Source organism: Lepisma saccharinum, chromosome 11, assembly GCF_977018435.1.
Source record: "Lepisma saccharinum chromosome 11, izLepSacc3.1, whole genome shotgun sequence".
Taxonomy (NCBI): Eukaryota; Metazoa; Arthropoda; class Insecta; order Zygentoma; family Lepismatidae; genus Lepisma; species Lepisma saccharinum.
In genome coordinates, this window is record NC_139239.1 from 42,398,193 (window position 1) to 42,422,839 (window position 24,647).

General features: G+C 36.5%; 1 protein-coding gene and 1 pseudogene across 2 annotated transcripts in view; both read right to left on the reverse strand.

The window, feature by feature from the left end:
* The window catches only part of Snx1 (sorting nexin 1), a 47,495-nt gene that overhangs the window by 21,761 nt on the left and 1,087 nt on the right, over positions 1-24,647 (reverse strand). Inside the window, exons 2-5 of one of the 2 annotated variants that reach the window (XM_083130954.1) lie at positions 22,959-23,096; positions 22,142-22,219; positions 9,733-9,804; positions 6,371-6,617 (exon numbers count right to left, since the gene is read on the reverse strand). In XM_083130954.1, the coding sequence (XP_082987080.1) occupies positions 6,371-6,617; positions 9,733-9,804; positions 22,142-22,219; positions 22,959-23,096 (535 nt within the window). The remainder of the gene's footprint in view (positions 1-6,370; positions 6,618-9,732; positions 9,805-22,141; positions 22,220-22,958; positions 23,097-24,647) is intronic. The other variant, XM_083130956.1, reaches the window with a different exon arrangement.
* Positions 16,220-17,695, reverse strand: LOC145995349 (26S proteasome non-ATPase regulatory subunit 11 pseudogene; annotated as a pseudogene).

Sequence of the window (24,647 nt, forward strand, 5' to 3'; positions counted from 1 at the left end):
GTTGGAAGAATATGATCGAATTTTTTAATGTTATATACGAAGCGTAAACACGAATTTTGAACTTTGACTTTATTTCGAACAGACAAGTTTGCACCGTATACTATATCACAGTAGTCTAGAAGAGGGAGAATCAGTGTTTGCACAAGTTTCATTTTAATATTTGTATTTAAGTATTCATTAAATTTATAGAGGGATCTTAGTGCTGCGTAGGCTTTCTTAGTTTGCTCTTGAACATGAAGATCCCAGTTCAAGTGTTCGTCTAACATAACTCCTAAATTCTTTATACTTTTTGAATGTGGAATTTCGGATGTCTCTATTTTGACGCGTGGATTATTCGGGTTTATCATTGCGAGGCTATTCTTGGAACCCATGACGGTGAAAACAGACTTTTGAGGATTTATTTTCAGACCATTTGCATTACACCAGGTATTGATGGCTGCCAAATCTTTGTTAAGTAATGCTATTGCATAATCTGGTGATTTTGGTGGAAATGGGATTTGAATTTGGGTGTCATCTGCATAAAAGTGTACGGTACTATGCTCTATGTTGGTTTCTAAATCTGCTGTGAAGATTGTATATAGGAGAGGAGCTAGAATTGATCCTTGCGGAACGCCAGTTTCTAGCGGAAGCGTGTTCGAGAGAGAGGGCGTGGCAGTTTTTAGGAACACGTTCTGTTGCCTGTTTGTCAAGTACGATCTGAACCATTTGACTGCGGGGTGTGAAAAATTATAATATTTCAACTTGCTTAAGAGTAGGTCGTGATGAACCTTGTCAAAAGCCTTTGTCAGATCCAGCGAAACCAGAGCAACTGTCATACCCTTGTCCATTGAGCGAAATATATCATCCGTGACTTTTAGCAACGCCGTCGCCGTGCTGTGAGCAGGGCGGAAGCCCGATTGGCATTTCGGAAGAAGATTGAGGCTGTTCACATGATTTCTGACTTGATTGTAAACAATTTTTTCGGTGATCTTGGAAAGGGTGGGTAGTAGACTTATAGGACGAAGATCGTTTAAGGACGATGTTACTTTTTTCTTAGGTAGAGGGATCACGCGCGCTGTTTTCCAGCTGATTGGATATTGTCCAGTCCGAAAGGAGAAATTTATTATGTGTGTCAGGTGACTTAAGATAAACGGAAGTGATAGTTTGAGCATTTTTATTGTTATTCCATCATTGCCAGAGGCATTGGATCGTATATTATTTACTGCTTTAATTGTGTCATATTCACTGATTTCTTTAAGATGAAATTGTTTTGCACTTTCATTAAATATTTTGGAGTTAAAAAAATTACTGGTTTTATTTAAGGCTGATTTCGAGCAGTCGGCCTCACGACAAATGTTTGAAAAATGTTCGTTTATTTTATCTACATCTCGTATATCAGAGGGTATTTCATTATTAGTAGTTTTACTATACACTCCCCACGCCTTGAGTTTGCTCCACAGGTCTTTGTTGTTTTCATTAGATCGTAGGTGATAGTTAAAGAATGCTTTTTTCTCTTGTCGTTGCACCGTAGTTGTAAAGTTTCTTAGTTCCTTGTAATGTTCCCAGTTGTTGTTTGTCTTTTCGCGTTTATATTTTAATAAAGCTCTGTCGCGGAGTTTCATGAGTAATTTCGTGTTTTCGGATATCCACGGAACACTTTTATGCTTAACCGGTTTAGTGTGGAGAGGTGCATGTTTGTCAAAAAGGTGGATAATATTGGTAGATGTATACTGTACCTTATCTTCGATGTTGTCGTAGCTGTTAGTTTGTGCCCAATCAATTTTTGCAGCATCATCATCAAATTTCTCCTTATTGAAATTTGAGAAATTACGGTATGTGACATAATGTTTTTCTCTTTTCGGTTTTTCAATGGCAAGGGTGACACTTACCATGCAGTGATCTGAGTTTCCGATAGGTACGGTTACATTTGATGAACGTACAATGGCAGGGTCATCTGTTATTACGACATCCAGGAGTGATTCGCTATTTTCCGTTATTCTAGTAGGTTTATTGATAATTTGCGTAAGGCCGACAGAATTAAGAATTGATCGAAAGTATTTTGTCTCTGGTTTGTGTGGCGAAAGAAAGTCTACGTTTGTATCTCCTAAAATAATCAATTTGTCAACACGCGGGAAAACTTCAGAGATTGTGGTTTCTAAACGTGATAATTTTGTGTAGGATATATTGGGTGCTTTGTATATCCCGATTATTCCCAGGGTTGTGTTTCGAATCTTTATCGCTATGTTTATAATTTCAACTTCATCGTTATTTTCATAATTGGTGGATGTTGAAAGGACCTTGACATTTAAGTCTTCGCGATGATATAAGATAATACCACCTCCACCCTTCGTAGTCCTGTCTTTTTTGATGGTCGTGTAACCAGGGATAGCGAAAGAGGACGTGGGCGCTTCTTCACAGGACCAGCTCTCGGTGATTAGGAGGAAGTCGGGAGGGCACTCGCGTGTGATTGTTATTAGTTCCTCTAATTTTGTCCGTGACAGAGACCTGACGTTAGCCTGTGCGAGGGTGAGGAGGGGTGGTTGGTCTTTCCCTGAAAGGCGATGACCAGGGGGGAGGGAACCGTTTCTTGCGGTTGCGTCACGTGATGTCGTTGACATGGAAGGCATTTTTGCAGAGAGGAACGGACAGGGGTACCAATTGTTGAGATTGGGACCAGGATGGGTAACTGTTTTTATCAAGGCAGCCGGGTGTTTTTCTTTTTAAAAACGACATAAAAACATTGAATACTATTTGGTGTTTTAAAAATAGATCACGCTGGAGGGATGAAAAGAAGAGAGTGTACGAGTACTTACATGCTGTCTCCTTGTAAAAACTAGCCTCGCCAAACCTCTCACTCAAGTTAACATCTTCACATTTTTAAGCACTTTCTTACATGTAACTTCACTAAACACAAACACAAACACACACACACACACACAAAACACACAAAAGTACACAATAATAAAATACCAAATGAGATAATATGAATTTTTCCAGTAACTGGGGAGTGATAAATTGTGAGTTAATTTCTGGATGGAGTTCATGAGGTACACACACACGCACAAGTGTTCACACGTTCGTTTCTTGTTTTTCAGTTACACGCATCATCATTCCCGCCTACATTTGAGAGCGTTTAGGTCCCTTTCGGTTTCAATGAATTTCTTTCCTTCCTCGGTCACCACGACGACTTTCCCATCAATTGTGTAGCAATTGAAGTTCCCGTGTCTTGCCTTGGCTTCCTGGAGCAGTTTCTGGCGTTTCGGTGTAAGCGATTCTGTGATCAGATATTGGCTTCCCTTGAGATTCCTCTTGGATCGCCACACAGCGTCCCGGTGCTTGTAGGACACGAACTTGATGATTAGAGGCCTGTGCCCCTGCCTGACGACGTCCGCCGCCGTTCTCTTCGTTCGAGGAGCTCCAAGACGGTGGCAGCGACTCACGAAATCTTCCGGGACGTTGACGTCAAGTTTGCTGGAAAATATTTTGAGGGCGACCTCGGTTGGATTTTCCTGCGGGGTTTCCGGGACTCCGTGGAGTAACAGGCAATTTCTCCGGCTGTATTGATGGAGTTTATCCAGGGCGTCTTCTTGGTCAGTGATTTGACGTTTGACACTTTCCATATCTTCACGAAAGACTGCTAGCTCCCCTTTCATGATTTGTATATCTTGAAGTACATCCTGGAGAGCAGATGGGTTATTGATAGAGACTGCCTCTGTGTTGGGTTGCCTGGTGGATCCTAGGGCCGCTTCTACCTTTTCTTCGATTTTCTGGAGCTTGGCTTCTAGGGTGCCGAAACGTTGGTTCAGCTGCTTGTTGGACATTGCTGACTGGTGGGTTGGTAGCACTGTCGGAGGGTCTACTTAGAGCGTGTCTGTTACGTATTGTTTGATTCAGATTTGACCCTGTCGTTGATGTTGGTGTCCTGATAGTCTTGCAGGCAATGTATCTAATGTATGCGAGTGTAGGAGAATCCTTTATCGCGTGGTAGTGCTTTGTGTTAGCGTAAACGGGCGATGTAGCAGGAGTCTGTTTCAGACGTGTCTGGTGCTATCCGCCATGTTGTTCTCTATCCTACGTTTCCAACATTACATGATAAATTTCAAGGGGAAAAAAATATCTGGTCACACATTCGCAAATCAAATTCTGTAGTTCTATCAAGAGTAGTGGGAAGTAGTACTTCGATCTTTGTTATTTAGTGTTGCTTTTCTGACATTCTTGGCTAAACTTGACAATGAGGATGAGTAATGATATGATGAAATTGATCAAGGGACACTCAAGGACCGGCTGGGATTCGAACCTGGGACATAATATCATGTTGTGCTAACCACTCAGCCACGGAGGCCAGTGGCAAAGAGTAGTATGAATCACGATCTTTTTTCTTTCAATTTTTGTTTCATTTGGCATACAATTTCTATTTCTTTTTTTTTTTTTTTTACCAAGGTATACAGTGAACATCCTAAGCTAGAATACACAGTAAATACGAGGCGTATTCGGAAAGTAAGTACCAAAAGGATGTAAAAAATAAAGTAAAATAGTTTCGTACCTTTTTTTATTTGCATTGTATTCTACAGACCTTAAACTACTTATCTACATAGTTTCTACCATTGTTCAAGCATTTGTCATAGCGTGGCACTAGTTTTTGTATTTCATCATCATAGAATGTTCCTGCCTGTGACGAAAGCCATCTATGCACTGCTGCTTCGACATCGTCATCCTCGTCGAAACGCTGACCAGCAAGAAACTTCTTCTTCAGATGAAGAAAGAGATGGTAGTACCTTGGTGCCAAGTCAGGGCTATTGGCGGATGAAAAAAATTGTTCCCAGCCGAATGACGTGATGAGTTTGTTGGGCCGTATGCGGACGAGCATTGTCGTGAAGCAACACAATGCCTTCGCTAAACATTCTGCGTCTTTTGTTTTGAATTGCATGACGCAGGCGGATTAATGTGTCACAGCAGGAATCTTTGTTGGTGGCCTGTCCTCTAGGCAAGAATTCAACCATTCTTGCATTGAGAAAACAAATCACAGACCAGACTTTACAGTCGGCGGGCCGATTGATTTTCTTGAACATTTCAAACTTTCAGAAAACTACGAAGAAAAAGCATGACCTGCTCCCACACGTGCCTGTAGCTAACTAACGGATGAAGGACGTCAGCGATAACTCACACGGTCGCGACTGCATCGCTACAGCAGAAATATTTGCAAACAGTACTTACTTTACGAATACACCTCGTACGTGGAAATACTGTTCATAAACAAATTACAAACTTTTAATGCAATTGCAGTGGCACAGTCTTAAAAAAATGTTTGATTTCCATCTTTCAATTTGTATTTTTGTTATTTACCATTGCTTTCATGCCACTTTTGGCTAATCATGATGAGGAGAGATGGTGATTAGATGAAATTGGTGAAGGGACACTCACAAAGAACACCCATGCTAAACCCAGGATTTGAACTCTAGAGGTTTGATTCATTGATTTGTTGTTTTAAGTCCATTTTATGCACTGTAAGGCTAATCGGGACTGGACCTACAGTTTAAAGTGGGATCTGAACCACTATGTGCCTCCACCGGGTATCGAACCCAGGATCCCTTGATTACAAAGTGACAACGCTGTAACTGCACCATCAAGGATGCCTCTGAGAGGTTTGGTGGTAACCAAACTGGCACTTGTTCTTCAAAATTTGGTAAACAACTTATTTGATGGCATGATGTACTTGAGTAAATACCAAGTACCAAGAGTTACACTTCATCAATGAAGGTTTCAAATAAAAGATCAACATGGCACTAGAAATATAAACTTTGAATTATGTAACATGTGTAAGTTTCTATAACTTTGTTTTTATCCCAGTATTATTACTTTCTGGAAACAATATTAGCTTCATTCATTACTTTATAGGTATTCTTGTATCCTAAAAATCTATAAAAAAATCTTCTGTAAAATAGGCTTCATAATATATAAAATGTGACACCAATACTTCAATACTGCCATGATATTTTTCCACCAAAAATCTGAAAATATTTTTCATATTCCTGTTTCATATAGTGTTTTCTCTTTCTCCATATAAAACAACACTGCTAATTATTACCAACTGTTATATATATTTCACGCTTATGCCAATCAAGATATTAGTAAAGAAATTCTCATCCCTTGTGGCATAAATCAGCATTTTCCAACACAGTACTTTTGCATGTTGAGAATTTAAAGAGATCAATGGTTCCAAATTTAAAATCTTGAGTTCTTCAAAATAAACTGGATTCTTTCTGAAAATTCTGAGTGAGTACACATGGAAAATGCAAAAATCGATGATATTGAATAAGCCTTCAATTATAATTGTTTTGCTACTTGAAACAGAACACAAGTTTTAGAAAATGCCATGAAATTTACTACTCACCAATCACACTCTTTTCTGGAGCAGGCGGCACGATTCTACCTGAACGAAGATATTTATCTACTAATTTATCATGGAGACCTAAAAAGTCACTAAATCGGCGCATTACAGTGAAACGCCTCCTTTTGAATAGAGGCATATTAGTTGAAGTAGCTACTTTGAAAGCCATATAGGCACCCATGCCTTCTCCTATCTTCTGAGGTTCTGTTATACTTATCTCAAGAAATTGGTCCCCACTTTCCTTCTCAATCTGAAAACAGAATGTAAAATAAAATCTCTTATGTTGCTGAGATATTACATAAAATGAATAAATTCAAATCATATTATTGATATTACAATTAAATGTATCACTGTACAAACATGACTTTAAATATCTTTTCCCCAAGTTTTAAAGATCATTTTTCCCTCCCAGAGTAATTGTACACAGTGCATTAATTCATTCTTCCAGGGCTTCCTTCATTTTCCCTCACACAGTGGAACCTCAATTTTACATTTTTCAGGGGACCAAGCTAAAAATGGGGGAAAATGTAAAATCAAGGAAAATTCTATAACATTTTGGGATGTTGGGACCATCAAGATTGAATGTATAGGGTGACCAGACATCCTCTTTTATCTAGACGTCCTCCTTTTTACGCTTCTGTACGGCATTCGGGTGATTTTTTTAAAATCGGTAAGCATCCTCCTTTTCTGGAAAGAGTATAGCATCGATCAAGGCCAATGTGCTGCAAAGAAAATGCTTCCACACATAACGATCATCATTTAAGGCATATCACTTGGAGCAAGTTAAGTATTCGAATAATGCTCACCTAGCACCTGGGAGTTGAACACTTATCACTTTGCCCGAAACTGAACACTATCACTTTGCCTAACTGAGTCATTAGTATTATTCTACTAACTCTTTGTTTCGCCTTCTGAGACTGCTAGAACACATGTAATCTGTACCAATACATTATCGTCACTTTTCTGCCTGTTTTGGCTAACCGCAAATATGATAATGAGCAATGATATGATGATTTTGATGAAGAGGCACTCACAAAGAGAACCAATACCCAGGCCTGGATTCATACCAGAAATTCCTGGCATCTTACCACTCTGAGCCAACTACACTGCCATAGAGGTTGACCAGTTTCTTTTCGAGTCATACATATGCGATACAGAAACACGTAGTTAGAATTTTGGTTATTAAGCAATATTTACTTTCATGAAATAACGAAGTGAAAGTGTAAATTCAACTTTGATCTCGCAAGAAAATATCCAGCTTTTAAAGGATGGAAGAAATGAATAGAGATAAAGTGTAAGGTGGCTGTCACTTTCCCCTGCTGTTGAAAAAGTGCTAGAAATGTTTGTGGCATTAAAATCATATTTCTTGTCCCAATCTCAACTACCTATTTGTTTTTAAATTTTAATTAGGTTTTTTTTTATAGTAAAAATGGAAACAAAATGAAAACAAAGCTTAATTGTTACATTTGCATTCACTTATGGGAATATTTCATTCTAATATCCAAGAATTGGAAAAGAAGCAAAGCTCTGTGCTTCAAATTTAGAAATTCTTAGTTATGATAGTCAAGTGTTACAGAATAGATTCATAGATTTGCTTAAAGGCAAGAGGACTTGATTGATTGAGTTGGTGTTTTATGTCCACTTTAAGCACAGTAAGGCTAATCGGGATGGGACCTACAGTTTAAGTGGGATTCGAACCACTATGTGCCTCCACTGGGTATCAAACCCGGGACCCCCTGATTACAAGGTGGCGACGCTACCACTACACCATCGAGGAGGCTCAAAGGTAAGTGTAATTTAGTGAAAAAGGTCATCTGAGAAGTATCTGTGTGCAAAGTGTTGATAAGTTTCTTTATATTGATTAAATTGTGACTAATGGCAAATTTGCTGACATTTTTGTGGTGTCCTCCTTTTTCACCTGCTCTGTCCTCTTTTTTGAATGTATGTGTCTGGTCACCCTATGAATGTATAATGGGGGGGGGGGGATGTAAAATCGTGGTTGCACTGTATTCGAATTTTTCCTTACATCCTTAGGCCTGCTTTGAACAAAAGCATTTTCCTTGGCATTCTTAAAAAAATTTCTGTCGCAGTTGAAACTGTACCATGTAAAGTCATATTCATGCCATACCATATTCAATAGCACATGTCACAGATAGAATTGGTCCTAATTTTCTTAGCATCCTGTGTAGCATAAAGAATCGGAAGCGAGCTCTACGCCACAAGTGCAGATGTAATGGCATCCGAGTGGGATGTAAAAAATGTATTACACCAACTTTTTAAAAAACAATATTCAACAAACTGAAAAAAAATCTATGAAACTGTTTTAAGTACAAATCAATGGGTTTTATAACTTACCATCTATGACTTAAAAACGTCTTACATCACATGCCGGCAACATTTTTCTTAAAAACCAAACCAAACAAATAAACAGCTGGATGCTGTCTTTCAATCAGCTCTGATGATAACTCCAGGATGGAGTCAAGTGCTTGGATATACTTCTAAAGCGTCTTTTATCATGATGTTTATTTATTTTGTGTGGTTTTTAACAAGAATTTAACAATCTCTCACTAATGTTTCTACTTTTATGGTTGACTTTACTTTTGCATTTTTCAGCATATGTCAAGCTTTAGATACATTACTTATAGGCTACTTGTCAAGGATGTTCTGAGACAGTCTTTTTCATTTGAAATGTCTTTACTCAAGCAGTGGTTGTTTTTCAAGTTTTATGTCGTCATACTCAGAAAACCTCTTTTCAATAGCGCTTCCAGTTTCAGTTTCACCAATATATACTTTATTGCATGTTTTACACTGGATCAAGTATACACCTGAAACATTAGGATTTTCATCTACTGCTTTCTGAAGAAGACCAGGGTTTATTTGTTGAAATGCCGAATGAATACACAATACCACTAAAAGGTAACATGTTAAAGTTTTAATTTTACAAATTAAGGTTTGATATTTTCCAAAACTTTTTACTCAATGATACGTACATGAGGTTTTTAAAAAGGAATGACTGAAGAAAATTGAAAACTTGTGTATGTCAAAAACAAAATGCAAACAAAGCACTTTCTCTTTATCAAAGTATTCAGCGACAACTACCATTTTTCACTACTCTTGATTCTTCCCTCCCTGCATGTATTTATCTTGGTTTGGAGCACAACCTATGTACAGTCATGGACACTTCTGGGTTATAATAATTCCATTAAATTTCAATAGAATCGTTACAACCCAGAAGTGTCCATGACTGTACATGTCACTTGTGCAACTTGTGAGAAAACAAAACCAGCACACAATTTTGCAAGCTTTGATGCTAAGTAAATAAATATAATCAGTTAATCTCAATTCTCACAACTACAATTTCTTACCTCTTCCAAGGATTTTCCTTTTGGAATGGTACTTCTTTTCTCCGATGTACTCATGTCTACCTCAGGTTTCTCCTGCAACAAAATATGCTGCATATCAAACATTCAGTCGCTTCAGGGAAAATATAATAAATGATAACAGAAACTTACAATAATTGAATTTGAACTGCATTTGAATATTGGACTTTGTATTATGAATGCAGTTGGAAACACAAATATATAGGACAGTCACAGATAGATTCAAGAGGCTTATCAGATACATAAGAAAAAATGAAAACACTACAGGGTTCTCCACATCTCAATCCCCAGCACTGCCAACTAACAATTACCACATGCCCAACTAAACATTGCTAATTATTACATTTAAAAAAATGGTTAAAATTGGAGGTAAACTCCAAATGGTAGTTGGCTAACCAAAAAGTTGACCAGACATTGAAAAAATGGCCCTAAAATGATTTAACATTAAAAAGCATAAAAAGTTGATCACATTGGTGGAAGGACTAGTCAATTCCTGCAGCTACCAACCACTTTTCCTTTCTATATTCCATCCCAGAAGAAGGATCAAGGCCAATCTGATAATTAAAAAGATAAAACAAGGTATGTGCTATGACGGTCTTAGTTGTTTTTTTAAATTAATGATTATATATTGTCACTTTCTATGAAGGAGATTGAGAAATTGGCACACTGTTGGGACAAACATCTCAATACCACACTTTAATCAGCTCATTTTCAATTGGAAATATTTCGATGCTGGTAAAAAAATCCATACCAGCCCATCCCTAATCATAACAGAAACTGAAAATATCATAAAATCATTGTAATAGTCACTGCAGTTACAGCAGTTGCATAAACCTCACAAAAGGAATCATTTTGAAGCTAACATTCTTCATGTATGATCTAAATATCAATCAAGCTGCATGTTAATACGAGGGTAAGTCAATATATAAGTCGCAAAATGGAATAGAAAGAAAAGTTGAAATAGTTTCCTGATGAAATGTGGTTATTTTTCAACATAATCTCCATAAACATTTAGGCACTTGTCCCAGCATTTCACGAGTCCCTCAAAGCCAGCAGCGAAGAAGGTTTGTGGTTGGTGTCGTAGCCAGCTGGTATAACAACTTTGTCAGTATAATTTAAACTCAGTATTGGCACAATAGGTAACTATGGTGCTATGTTGAAAAGGAAATTTAAATTTACATATACTGATAACTTTATAATTATTATATTGATAAAAATGAAAAGAAAAAAAAAAACTAGAAACAACAAAAATTACAATAGCATCAAATTATGCAATTATTTACCAGAACATTTATAACATATAAATGTTATTTATATGTAGAAAACATTTCTTTATTATCTCCTTGTGAGACAGAGCAAGTTTTTCACTAAATATTTGAGTATGCGTCAGTTCTACATCTGAGCACACTCAACATGTCAGATTCCTCAATCAGGTCCACAAGATGGCTTCCTTCAATTTTCAAAACTTCACATTTGGCTTGTTCACATTCAAAATGTAGAAAATATTACACTCACTTAGTCTTATTTCTCATAACATTTCATTTTAGATAATGCAATATTCATTTACTAGCTAGTTAATGCTGATGCCAGCAGATAATAATTTCCTGCTCTCAATTATTAAACTAGGCACTTTACACCAGTTCCAAATGTTTCCTTTTTCGTTATACAGATTATTCCATTATAAAAGCATTTTCAAGCTTCTGTTATCAACAAAATGTCTCTATATAGTTTCAACAAACTATTAAAGATAAACTGATCAAGTATAATCTCTCAAAAGATCCAGATTTTTAATGATATCAAACCTTCACCAATCGTCACATTTTTACTTATGTACCATCCATCTTGAGATTTTTAAAAGTCACAGACAACTAGTATTAGATCAACTAGTTCAAGCCAGATTTTTTAGTATGTGTTATTTTCAATTGTTTTTGTTTTATATTTTTGTCCATAAGTGCTTAACAGCTTGAATGTTTGTGTTGTAAATGTACATATTTGCTCTGTTACAGCTATTTTACTATGTATATCACAATATACTTATCTAATGATTACAATTACTATTTTTTGAATGTTGGTACAAAATACCAAGTATGACATCATATTAAACATTGAACAATTTTAAAGAGTTGACCTTTATATATAAACCTTGATGTCAATGCAAATGTACATAATTTCAATAAATTTAATTATAAATTTGAAAGTATCATATCTTTCTTGTCAGAAAGAACACATATGGTTTAAAATATTTGTTTTTCATTTTGTCAGTCAAAAATAACTGTTATGAATATGAATATTCACAATATTCAGAATATTTCACAATTTGATAATTTTGTCATGATATACAAATTGGCTTTTTTAAACATAATATTTAATGAAATTAGTTTAAATAGTAATTTCAGCCACTTCATTGCATTATATGAATAAAATTTTGAGCAATCATATGACTAAATTATTATAGATATTGCACAAATGTGGAATTTTGGACTTAGCCTAACCATTTTCAAATGTAGTTATGACAATGTATTATTTTTATTGTCATACTGGCGCTCAACAAGGGACGAACCCACAACAGATCTGAGCCCTACTGAGACATTTAACATATAATAATTAATATAATGCCTCTATATTTACAATCTGTTTACATGGTCAGCATTATAATCAATCGAGTGTGACTGAATATTTGTTTTCCAACAATACAACAAGAACTTGTTCATCATGAACCAATACAGTGCAACTACCCATAATGAATTTTTTGTACATAATAATATTGAAAAACAAAAAACATCAAGTTCGACATACCAACAATTATTATCCAGTAAAGTAACCATTTTTACATAAACAATGTACCTACATAACATTATTATTTATTACACTGGGGAACAAAAAAAAGATTTTATTTTGCGGCATAAAGTTTAATAACAGTTTCAGCACAAAAAACAGCTGTGATTGCCAATTGTATGATTGGTTCAGTTGAATTGACTCCAGTTATAAAATTAAACACACCATGGAAAATGTAGGAGGTACAATTACTCTACGGTTTTCTCTGTAATATCAAAATTTGATAATGAGCTGAAATTCCCATTAAGAAACTTATTTATTTATTTGTACATTGTTGCTAGGCAACTTATGAAGCATTGCTAGGCAATATATCCGACACTCAACAAAGCTTAAGGAAGAATACCAAAACATAAAAATGGTTTTAGAAAAAAAAAATGAATATGCTGAACATAAGTGGCTCGTGTGTGTGGATTTGAAGATGGTGAATTTTTTACTAGGACAGCAAAGTGGGTACACAAAGTATCCCTGTTTCCTATGTTTGTGGGATAGTCGTGCTAGAGAAAAGCATTGGACGATAACAGTTTGGCCCCGAAGGGAAAATATTAGTGGGAAAAGCTAATATCATTCATGAACCGCTGATAGATAGGGACAAAATAATCCTTCCGCCACTGCATATTAAACTTGGGTTGATAAAACAGTTTGTCAAGGCCTTACATACAAGTGGTGATTGTTTCAAATATATATGCCACACTTTTCCAGGACTAAGTATTGTAAAATTGAATGCAGGAATCTTTGACGGACCACCACAAATTCGTACACTTATAAATGATGCCAATTTTACAACTTACATGTCTTACATTGAATCTGAGGCCTGGCTGAGCTTTGTGTCCGTCGTCAAAAACTTTTTTGGGAATCACAGAGCAGAAAAGTACCCCGATATAGTTGGAAATGTGTTGAAAAATTTTGAGAAATTGGGAGCTAATATGAGTGTGAAGATACATTTTCTACATAGCCACATTGACAGATTTCCTGAGAACCTTGGTGGTTTTAGTGAAGAACGGGGAGAAAGGTTCCATCAGGATAAAAAGCTAATGCAAGAAAGGTACCAGGGACGGTGGGATCGCCACATGATGGCCGGCCACTGTTGGAGCTTACAGAGGGATTGTCCTAAAAAACAATACAGCAGGAAATCGTATAGAAAACGTTTCATATAGTTTGTTACTTCATTGTGTACATATTTTCTTAATTATTATGATCATAGGCCTATATAAATTTATTTTTATAATAATGATTGTAATCACAAAAAGAAATATTAAATTGTTGTTGGAAGTTCATTTATATGTATGTCTTATGTTTCCGCCATTTTGGTTTAGTTGCATTTATTTCATAAATTAGAGCCAATTCAGGAAATATATTATTATATCATTATTCAGCAGCATGAAATTGCCCTAAATTAGCTCTCAAACACTGTGCCGCAATTTCACTGTTCCCCAGTGTTATCAAACAATGAAGCACCATTCAGAACTTCATTCTCAACCTGGGAGCATAATTTTTATTTAGCCAAAAAATATATTAATAATAATTTTCTACATGTAGAGTAAGTTACCTCTGATCTAAATTTCCCATTAGGAATTGATCCATTCATCTAGCAACATCGGCTAACAAGACAAAAATGTAAGTCCCTGCATCGAAAAGCAAACATCCTCAGATTTACGGAGTGCTGAATATAAGATTTCTTACATTGCAAATGAATTCATGCAAGAAATGTATAAATTATGATGTGTGCACAGAAATTATAAATCATAAATAATTGTTGTTCCTGAACTCGCAGCGTCACGGCTCGAACTTACTATTCAGCCCTTTGTGAACACATTTTGGAGCCATAATGCCTTCTAGCATTTTTAAAGGAAACTACTACTTGACTGAAGCTTGGATCAACACGTGAATCACTTTGCTCTTTGTCAAGTTCATTCCTATTTGAGCCTACGATTCAATTCTTGGAATCTTTGTGCTCTAGTAAATATTTTTCAAGCCAAAGCTAAATCTTAGCATTCAAAATTATTATGCACATGCCATCACATTATATTATACATTTTTTTTTTTTGCATTCCAAAATACACATAACAAAGAATATTTGTTACATTAAATTTTTTCACCGTTCAACACAACTAAGGATCAAGAAATATGATGGAAGACCAATGTCGGATCATGAAGATCAACTTAAGGCAAACTCTACAGAGGAATACTTCATACCTGAACTAATGTTTCAGACTCAAAGAAAGAAGTATGAAAAGTGAGAAAATTTTGACAATAACAGCTGACAAAAGAAAAATTCTGCACAAAGTACTGTGACTCACAGTACCACCTTTAACCAACATCCTAAGAAGAAGAACTCAACCAACCAACCCTCATGGGTATGGTTGTGAAATGAAGCAGTATCTTTTTTCCTTCAAACCAACAAAATAAACAACAAGTTAGCATAAGCAATTTCATAATGCCAAAATTAATATACGAAGAATGAAAAAATAAAGAACTGAGGTCTTATATACCACCCTTGACACTCAGTCAATAAGAAACTCCCAACCAACCAACCCTTGGAGTTACTTTACTCTGTGGATGGTAAGTATAGATTAAATTATCCTGCAACAATATTTCAGGATGTATAGCAAATCAATCTTTGTTAAGATTAAAAAGCTTTGAAAGTCAGATGGGTATACAATCATAATAAGTTGTCAGCTTACATGTGGTCAAATGTTAACACGTGTGCTCAAATTACCACACCTTTATTGCTAACAGTGTATTCCAACAGAAGAATGAGACTGCTGAACAAAGTGAATAAATATGCATGAACCCCTTTATTAATATTCTACTACTCCACCTAGACAACAGGTTACCATCGGGTGTGAGTGTTCTAACTACTCCCCTACCATCACCTTGTAATCTGAGATAAAGGATATTAAATTCCAAATCATTATATTGAACCATTTAAGGCTTGATGCTCCGAGACTTTTCTGTGTTTGGATGAAACCTGTCTTCGGTTTCTTCAACATCCCCTTATAACACTTCAAAGTCGACTTGTCTTTACTTCACATGATATCGGAAGCTTGTGAACCTGTCCTTAGGCCACAAAGTTATACTTTATGTTCACACAGAACAAAGTAAAGTGTAATTCTTTTCTTTAAACAAAGAATCTTTGATAATATTTTTCAACTTTAGGGTTTGCATTTGTGATTTATTTATTTCAGCATTGAAACAGAACTATATTCATGACTCAACATGTCAAGCTATGTAACCACTGACCTTACTCCATCGACAATACCCAAATTAAAACATGTACTGACACTGTCATAGTGAAAGTATTCAAGATAACTCTTCGTATCAGATGTTACATGTACACAATATAGTTATTTCGCTAAACTGTATGTTTCAAATTCACATACTAATAAAACTATGTATATTTCATAACATACTTTTTCCAAATATATGCAACCACATAATAATGTTACAACACTCATAGCTCATATTACTGTAATTATGAACTTAATCACAAATGATAAGCACTATAAGTAAGTATCAATGTTTACCCATCAAGTAATTTTCAGTCACATCTGATAAAATATAGTAACGCTGCAACAATGCCTTTGAAAAGATACATTACAGGTAAGTAATCAAATTATTAAAATGTAAGTCTACAACATTACAAATTTGAAGTTAACTTTAACTTCACGACACCATCGTGACATCTTCTGCGTACATGTGTACAATGCATGATCAAGTATGCTATCACAGTCAAAGTACAAATATGTGAGGAGTAAGCATGGAATGATTCTAGACGAAATTTTCTCCACCATAATTTCAAACATCTCTGCCTGAATGTTCTTTTACGAACATGTTTAGGATGGGTTGTTACTTTCCTCCTTGCACCTGGGCAATTGGTGAAAACAGTCTTATTAATTTGTTTCAATTTAAGTTTGGTGCCTTTCCTAATTGTATCCTTCAACTGGACATTTGAAACACTTTGGGGAAATAACCCTTCACCTTGGTCTAGAATACCGTGAAACTTCTTGTCCAAAATCATTTGGGAAAGTTTCTTCTCTACTTGGTTTACAGGTATGTTAATGCATTTTGAAACATAATCCACCTGAACACGAGAATAAGGTTCGATGATTTGACAAAGGTTTTGTTCCAACACTGTGTCATAAAGGCTGTCTAAATGTGCTCGAACAATTGGATCATTTTCCAGTTCTTCTTTAAACTTATCCACAGCCTCCTGAAAGTCTACCAGAGATCTCTTAAGACTTGCTTGAGCAACACACTTCATAGCTTCAATTGCACTTCCGGCATACTTCAGAGCCAGTTTCCCGCTTATGATCTGCTGCACATCTTCTGGTGTGTTCAACATTATTTTAGACAACAGCATGTACTTCAATGCAGTCAAAGCCTTTGAGCTTTTCACACTATCATAGCCTTCAAATGCTTCATAGAAGTAAGAGTATGCTGTTTTGAAGTCTCTCTCGTTAGCAGCATGAAGAATGCCTGACTGCATATCAAGCGATGCTTGTAGTTTTGGAGGGCAATAAATTAAATTAGCTGTAGTCCGAGCTGAGGTAAGTGCTGCACATGCTTTTGGAAGATTACTCAAGGCATGGTAAGTTTTACTTTCTAGAAGTTGAACCTCTAGCAATAAATTTTTGTCATCTAACTTATTCAGTTCTCTTAATAAGGTCGATCCTAAGTGAAGAGCTTCAGTAAACATTCCAGTGTCAAAATACAAAGCTATTAGGCAGGCTTCCAAATACTTCCAGAGGATAGTCTTTTTCTCTTGTTTTGCACACTCAATGCACTCCTTGCACAACTGAACTTTACTGCCAATGCTGGCTTCCAGATCCAAGAACATGTCAACCAGAGCACGAACCAATTTTGCTGCCTTCGCCTTACTAATGGTGCAGAGGAAGGGTCTCGTCTGTTTAATAAGTTCAGCCAGTTCTTTTGCTTTGCCATCTTTCTTGTAAGTCTCTCCTAGTTTCAAGATACTTTGTTCTTTGAGAGGAATTGCATCTTCTTCACTTTCATCTCCCTGTTCTTGCAGAAGCCTGGACATATCATCTATTTCCTCCAACTTATCTGAGGTTGACATTGAATAGGCTCTTTGCACACATATAACTGCCGCCATTTTTGTCTTTTCACCCACCTCGAGTTCATCTTTGATCTCTTCTCTAAGCTCTGTACAAGTAGCCTTGATTTCATCTCTGAACACTCTGACTTCTGAGATACTAGTTTTAATAATATCATTCAGCTCTGTCAATTGAGCATTAGTCTTGTCCTGATTAGCTTTGAGCTCTGTTTGGCCATCCTTGATAGCATTGAGAGCAGCCATAACATCTGCCAAGCAGAAATCCCCCTTTGGATCTGACATATTTAAAGAAATAAACACCTAACCTCAGAAACAAGAACAAGATGCAAAACAATACAAAGATTATTATAAGCTTGAACCTTTTCAACTAATCACCTGACGTCTCATAATCTTAAATATATAACAACTTTGTCAGTATAATTTAAACTCAGTATTGGCACAATAGGTAACTATGGTGCTATGTTGAAAAGGAAATTTAAATTTACATATACTGATAACTTTATAATTATTATATTGATAAAAATGAAAAGAAAAAAAAAAAACTAGAAACAACAAAAATTACAATAGCATCAAATTATGCAATTATTTACCAGAACATTTATAACATATAAATGTTATTTATATGTAGAAAACATTTCTTTATTATCTCCTTGTGAGACAGAGCAAGTTTTTCACTAAATATTTGAGTATGCGTCAGTTCTACATCTGAGCACACTCAACATGTCAGATTCCTCAATCAGGTCCACAAGATGGCTTCCTTCAATTTTCAAAACTTCACATTTGGCTTGTTCACATTCAAAATGTAGAAAATATTACACTCACTTAGTCTTATTTCTCATAACATTTCATTTTAGATAATGCAATATTCATTTACTAGCTAGTTAATGCTGATGCCAGCAGATAATAATTTCCTGCTCTCAATTATTAAACTAGGCACTTTACACCAGTTCCAAATGTTTCCTTTTTCGTTATACAGATTATTCCATTATAAAAGCATTTTCAAGCTTCTGTTATCAACAAAATGTCTCTATATAGTTTCAACAAACTATTAAAGATAAACTGATCAAGTATAATCTCTCAAAAGATCCAGATTTTTAATGATATCAAACCTTCACCAATCGTCACATTTTTACTTATGTACCATCCATCTTGAGATTTTTAAAAGTCACAGACAACTAGTATTAGATCAACTAGTTCAAGCCAGATTTTTTAGTATGTGTTATTTTCAATTGTTTTTGTTTTATATTTTTGTCCATAAGTGCTTAACAGCTTGAATGTTTGTGTTGTAAATGTACATATTTGCTCTGTTACAGCTATTTTACTATGTATATCACAATATACTTATCTAATGATTACAATTACTATTTTTTGAATGTTGGTACAAAATACCAAGTATGACATCATATTAAACATTGAACAATTTTAAAGAGTTGACCTTTATATATAAACCTTGATGTCAATGCAAATGTACATAATTTCAATAAATTTAATTATAAATTTGAAAGTATCATATCTTTCTTGTCAGAAAGAACACATATGGTTTAAAATATTTGTTTTTCATTTTGTCAGTCAAAAATAACTGTTATGAATATGAATATTCACAATATTCAGAATATTTCACAATTTGATAATTTTGTCATGATATACAAATTGGCTTTTTTAAACATAATATTTAATGAAATTAGTTTAAATAGTAATTTCAGCCACTTCATTGCATTATATGAATAAAATTTTGAGCAATCATATGACTAAATTATTATAGATATTGCACAAATGTGGAATTTTGGACTTAGCCTAACCATTTTCAAATGTAGTTATGACAATGTATTATTTTTATTGTCATACTGGTAACCTCCAGATAGACCTCCTCCGTATCCTGGAACCGGTAGCCACTCAGGTGCTTCTTCAGTGGACCAAAGAGATGAAAGTCGGATGGTGCCAAATCCGGACTGTAGGCTGGATGTTCCAGTTGTTCCCAACCTAGGGACTGTATGTGAGTCACTGTGATATTGGCACTGTGTGGACGAGCATTGTCATCCAACAGAAGAACGCCATCTCCCAAAGCACCTGGACGTTTCCTGCGAATGGCTGACCGTAACTTCGTTCTGCAATACGTGGCTGGAGTGACAGTGTGAGCCTGGGGCAGAAATTTCACGAGAAGGATGCCTTTACTGTCCCAAAACAAGCACCTTCCGTGCTGACTGGGTGACCTTGAACTTCTTCGTTTTTGGTGATGAGGGATGTTTCAATTCCATACTGGTGCATTTTGTTTCCGGTTCAAACGGGTGAATAATGATTTTGTCACCAGTGAGGATGCAGTTAAGGAACTTGCAGCCCTCTCTGGCGTACCTCAAGAGATGCTGTAATGACGGGCCCATTCTAGTGTCTTTGTGTTGGTCAGTGAGCTTATGAGGAACCCATCCGGCACACACTTTGTGAAACTTCAAGTTGTCATGCACAATGCTGTACGCTGTTCCATGTGAGCAATTCAACTGTAAAGCCGTCCATAGTCACATATCGATTGGCCGGGATCATGTCTTCCACTTTCCTCGTGGTAGCGTCACTGGAAAATTCTGTAGGACAACCTGGATGAACGGTATCACTGATGCTGGTCGACCACGATTGAAATGTTCCACCCAGTTGTAAACGGTTTTCCTGGATAAACATTTGTTACAGTAAACAGGTAACATTTCCTTGTGGACTCGCTCAGCAGATTTGTCCTGCGCCCACAGACATCGAATTACGGCCCGTTGCTCACCATGCATACACTCAGCTAACACACCTGCCATCTTACCCACTTGGCACTCAAATGACTCACCACCGTACGAGAACATGACTACATGACGATACACGGTGGTGTTGCCACCTACACCAGGCACGGCTCGTGCATTATTTACCCGGGGGTTCACTGAAGTCATGTGACATATATTCAGTTTCCGCATAATAAACTTCCTTCGCCTAACAAAAGAATGGGGGGAGGGCTTAAAAGATTTGTCCAGATTTTTTTTTATCTGGGAGTAAAAGGTCTTGTATTAGGGGTGTGCGAATAAATTTAGGGTTGAAACTACAATAAATTGTGCCTTTATGAAAAAAGTTGAGTTTTGTTGGAATGGACGTCCTCAAGTAGGGGCAAGTAATATGTTTTTTTTTCCCCAGGAGAAGCAAAAAACACTCCTTCAGTCTGAAGTTACTGCAACGCTTTTATAATAATTAGCAAAAATTACTGTGACTGAAATTAAATTATATGAGTGTAATATATAATTTTTGGTTTACATTCAATTTCCATGGGGGACGGCCCCCTTTTCCCCTTCCGGACGTCCATGCCGACTAATCAGAACTGGTCCTACGTTTATTAAAGGGAAATGGCAACTAATGGCATGTGCATACTGGAAATCGAACCTGAGACTCTTTCATTGATACGCAACAGGTTTGTTCAAATTTGGGGCTGGTTGACCAGCACACGCTTTTTCTCAGTGGACAAGGAAGTTTGTTTATGTTAATTATGTGCATTTCTGCACGGACAGCAACGCCTACACTGCATTAAATGACATAACCTACGTAAAGTCCATCCCTCGCTTCACTCGCAGCATTACTTAATACTTTCCAACAAGTATCCAAGCACTTCAAAAACTAACAAACTTGAGACGATTGACACCGAGCGACAGCAAGTCACGTCTCGCGCCATTCTTTCTCTTTCGCGAACCCGAAGTGTTTCCACCTTTAAGGAAAAACCCCTGAATGCATGCACGAGCTATTTTGGTAATGTATCTCCTTTATTTTAATTCATCGCATCTAATTCCAGCTTTTATTTGTTTCCACTCATCCATCTCTGCCACAATCTTGCATTTATTCCAAGAAGTTCGGTACCAAAATGATACAAAGAGAAGATTGAATATGTAATGCGTGCGCTTCAAACTTGAACCCCACACAGCAACACTGGAAGGGAGGAAGCAGCAAGAACGGAGCCTTGTCCCGCGGCTTCTGCGAGAGAACGAACTGCGCATGACCGTTGGGTGGAGACATAGGTTCTGCAATATCATCTTCCATGTATTTTGTCCTATACCCTCCTCGAGCTTCTGCTCCCGCACGAAGCTTTCACAATGGCAAGAGCTGTCCTGTGGGGGTTCAACTGAGGGTCTGTATCAGGGCGGCCAATTCGCGGTTTCTTCTTCTCAGCAAAAGAGTTTGCCGTATTATGGGCACAAATACATGACTTATTGTGTAGAATTTTTAGCGAAATAATGTGGAAATGTAAAGACATTGTTTATTGTTCATTCTCGAGGTGATTATCGTATATTACTGGGGGTTCACTGATCCTGTGCACTATAGGGCCAACCGCGCCTGACCTACACAGACACTTGTGGAAAGGATCAGTGCTACGACTGATATTCATAAAACAATTTCACATTGCAGCAATTCGAAGATATTTCATTTTGCGACTTCTATATTGACTTTCCCTCGTACATGCACAACTTTCAATTCTACCTGTGTCAGTTGCAGTCTAGGTGTATGTGTTGCTTCACTGAAAGGGCTATGGCTTTCATCATCTAGTGATACTACATCCTGAAAGAAAAAGTTAACAAGCTGTATGATAATACAGAAATTACACATCATATCAATTTCTATTGCTATAAATAAATAAGAGCTGCAGTGGTCTAGCCGGTAGGGCATCTAACTGCCATGCAGGAGACCCGGGTTCATTTCCCAGGGTGGCTGAACTAAGGTCAGAATTGTCACCACACAAAGTGGCTCTGGGGCTCACCCAGCCTCAAATCAATGAGTGCATGTGAGAACTTTACCTTACCTACAAATAAACTCTATGGATACTGACTGATAGTATCCAGACCATTCTGAGGTTCTTGAACATGCTGATAACCTTTCAAACTGTACTTGCTACTCAAGGGAATAAGGGATAATAAAAATTGTCCAAAATAAATGAACAAAAAAAGCATTTTTATGTCTGTACAGAATATCTCCTACGAAGATGCTGATTCAAGAAAAAAAGGGTTTACTTTCATCATCACTCCCAAATCATAGCAAATACAAAAAAAAAAAATCATAATTTTCCAGGTACATTTTCATTCTAAAATCCTGGCCAAGTACAAAAAAAAATCACTGACTTTCAAGGATGCATTTTTCAAAATTCACTGACTCTTCATTGAATGCTGATTACTTTGACCTTTTCCCAGGTCAGTGGGAACCCCATAACACGGAATAAATAAATGCTACATAACTAAAACAAATACAGAGCTTGATTACATTGATATATAATAAATAAAATAAAAAAAGCAATTCTAAGCACCTGTTTCACTTCAGGTATCGGTGACTTAGGCTCATCATTATTCAAATTGATCTCTTCTCCATCATCAAACAAATTTGGGGATGCTGCAGCATCTAATGGGCTGTCAGTAGCTACAACACTATTCTCCTCAGGTGGGGACTGTAATATACATGCAAACAAAAAACAAAATGTCAAAAAAAAAAAGAAGACATGCTAAAAAGAAATTATGAATAATAAAGAAAAAATAAATTGAAATGTAAAATAATTCTTAAATTATCATATAACAGAAAAATGGTAGTTGAAGTAAGTTGGAAGTTTGGAGAAACTAGTTTGTGCATTTTAAAGTTGCAGAAGTTATTTTGTGAGCTGATATGTGAAACATTCTTTTCTAACATGGAAAGCATTGTACTGTGCTGGAAAGGAGAGAGAAAGTGTGTGTGTAAATAATAAAGGAATGAAATGTAATCTTTCTGAAACGCAAGTAACAAAGTGCAAGCATATTGTAGATGCAATAAGTAAGCCAAGCATGTAGGCATCTGCTTATAGATATGTACAGAATTTGATTCATGATAAAATGCATGGGTATAATGGTACTTGAATTACACAAAACGTGTGCAAAGCATAATTGTGTAGTACTGAAACCAAAGGTAGGCAAACATGTAACATAACAAATAAAAAGATTGGTAACAGTTTGTTATATCGGAGACACATTAAAATCGGATATTTTGTGTTTTGCATGGTTCGTACTTACCAATTGTGTATTGCGGAACATAGTTCAAGGTGCCATTATGCTTTTTACAGGAAAACAAAACACATTTTTTCACATAGAGAGTAGTTTTTGTTATTCCTTTTTTCCCTTCGGTAACAGTCTGTTATAGGGAAAACACATTTCTTCAATTTTACAGGAGAAAGTACTTACGGAACTGAGTTTCTGTAGACTCTTGAAAGGTCGTGGAAATGTTTTCTCCCTTCGTTCAATTTATTCGGCTGGTAAAACATGTATTTTTCGACATTAATGTCTCTGCGATGCACAAAAGCTCTTGCATCCATTACCTTCGACTACGTGAACAAAATATTCCGTGCATTCGATGATGTAACCCCCGGTCAGTGTTTCCAACAACGCCATTGCTTTCCCAGAACATGACAATTTTAACTATGTTTGCCTAACCTAACCTAGCCGTGAATGGTTTCTGGGGCTATCCATGCATGGTTCATGGGGCTATCTGTAAATGGTGTGTGGGGCTATGCGTGCATGGTTCGTGGGGCTATCCATGCATGGTTCATGGGGCTATCTGTAAATGGTGTGTAGGGCTATGCGTGCATGGTTCGTGGGACTATCCGTGCATGGTTCGTGGGGTTTTGGAACCCGGAAAAAAAAATTGTAACATAATAAATAATAATAAATACTCATAATGTGAAAGATTACAATTATTTCAGTGAAAGAAGCAAAAGCCCACCTTAAATAATGATTTGCAATGAATAATAGGTAAGTACGAATGTAAAAAAAGACTAAATGGACGAGTGAAATGTGTTTTCCCTATAACAGACTTGTACCTTCGCTTCTGTAACACACAATATGGTGGGCAGATGTTGACTAGTGTTGTAGGTATGCAATGTTTCCAACCTTCTTCACCGAAAAATACCTACTATAGTGTTCGTTACGTGCAAATTGTACATTATGCACGGGTAGCTGACGGATAGCCCCACGAA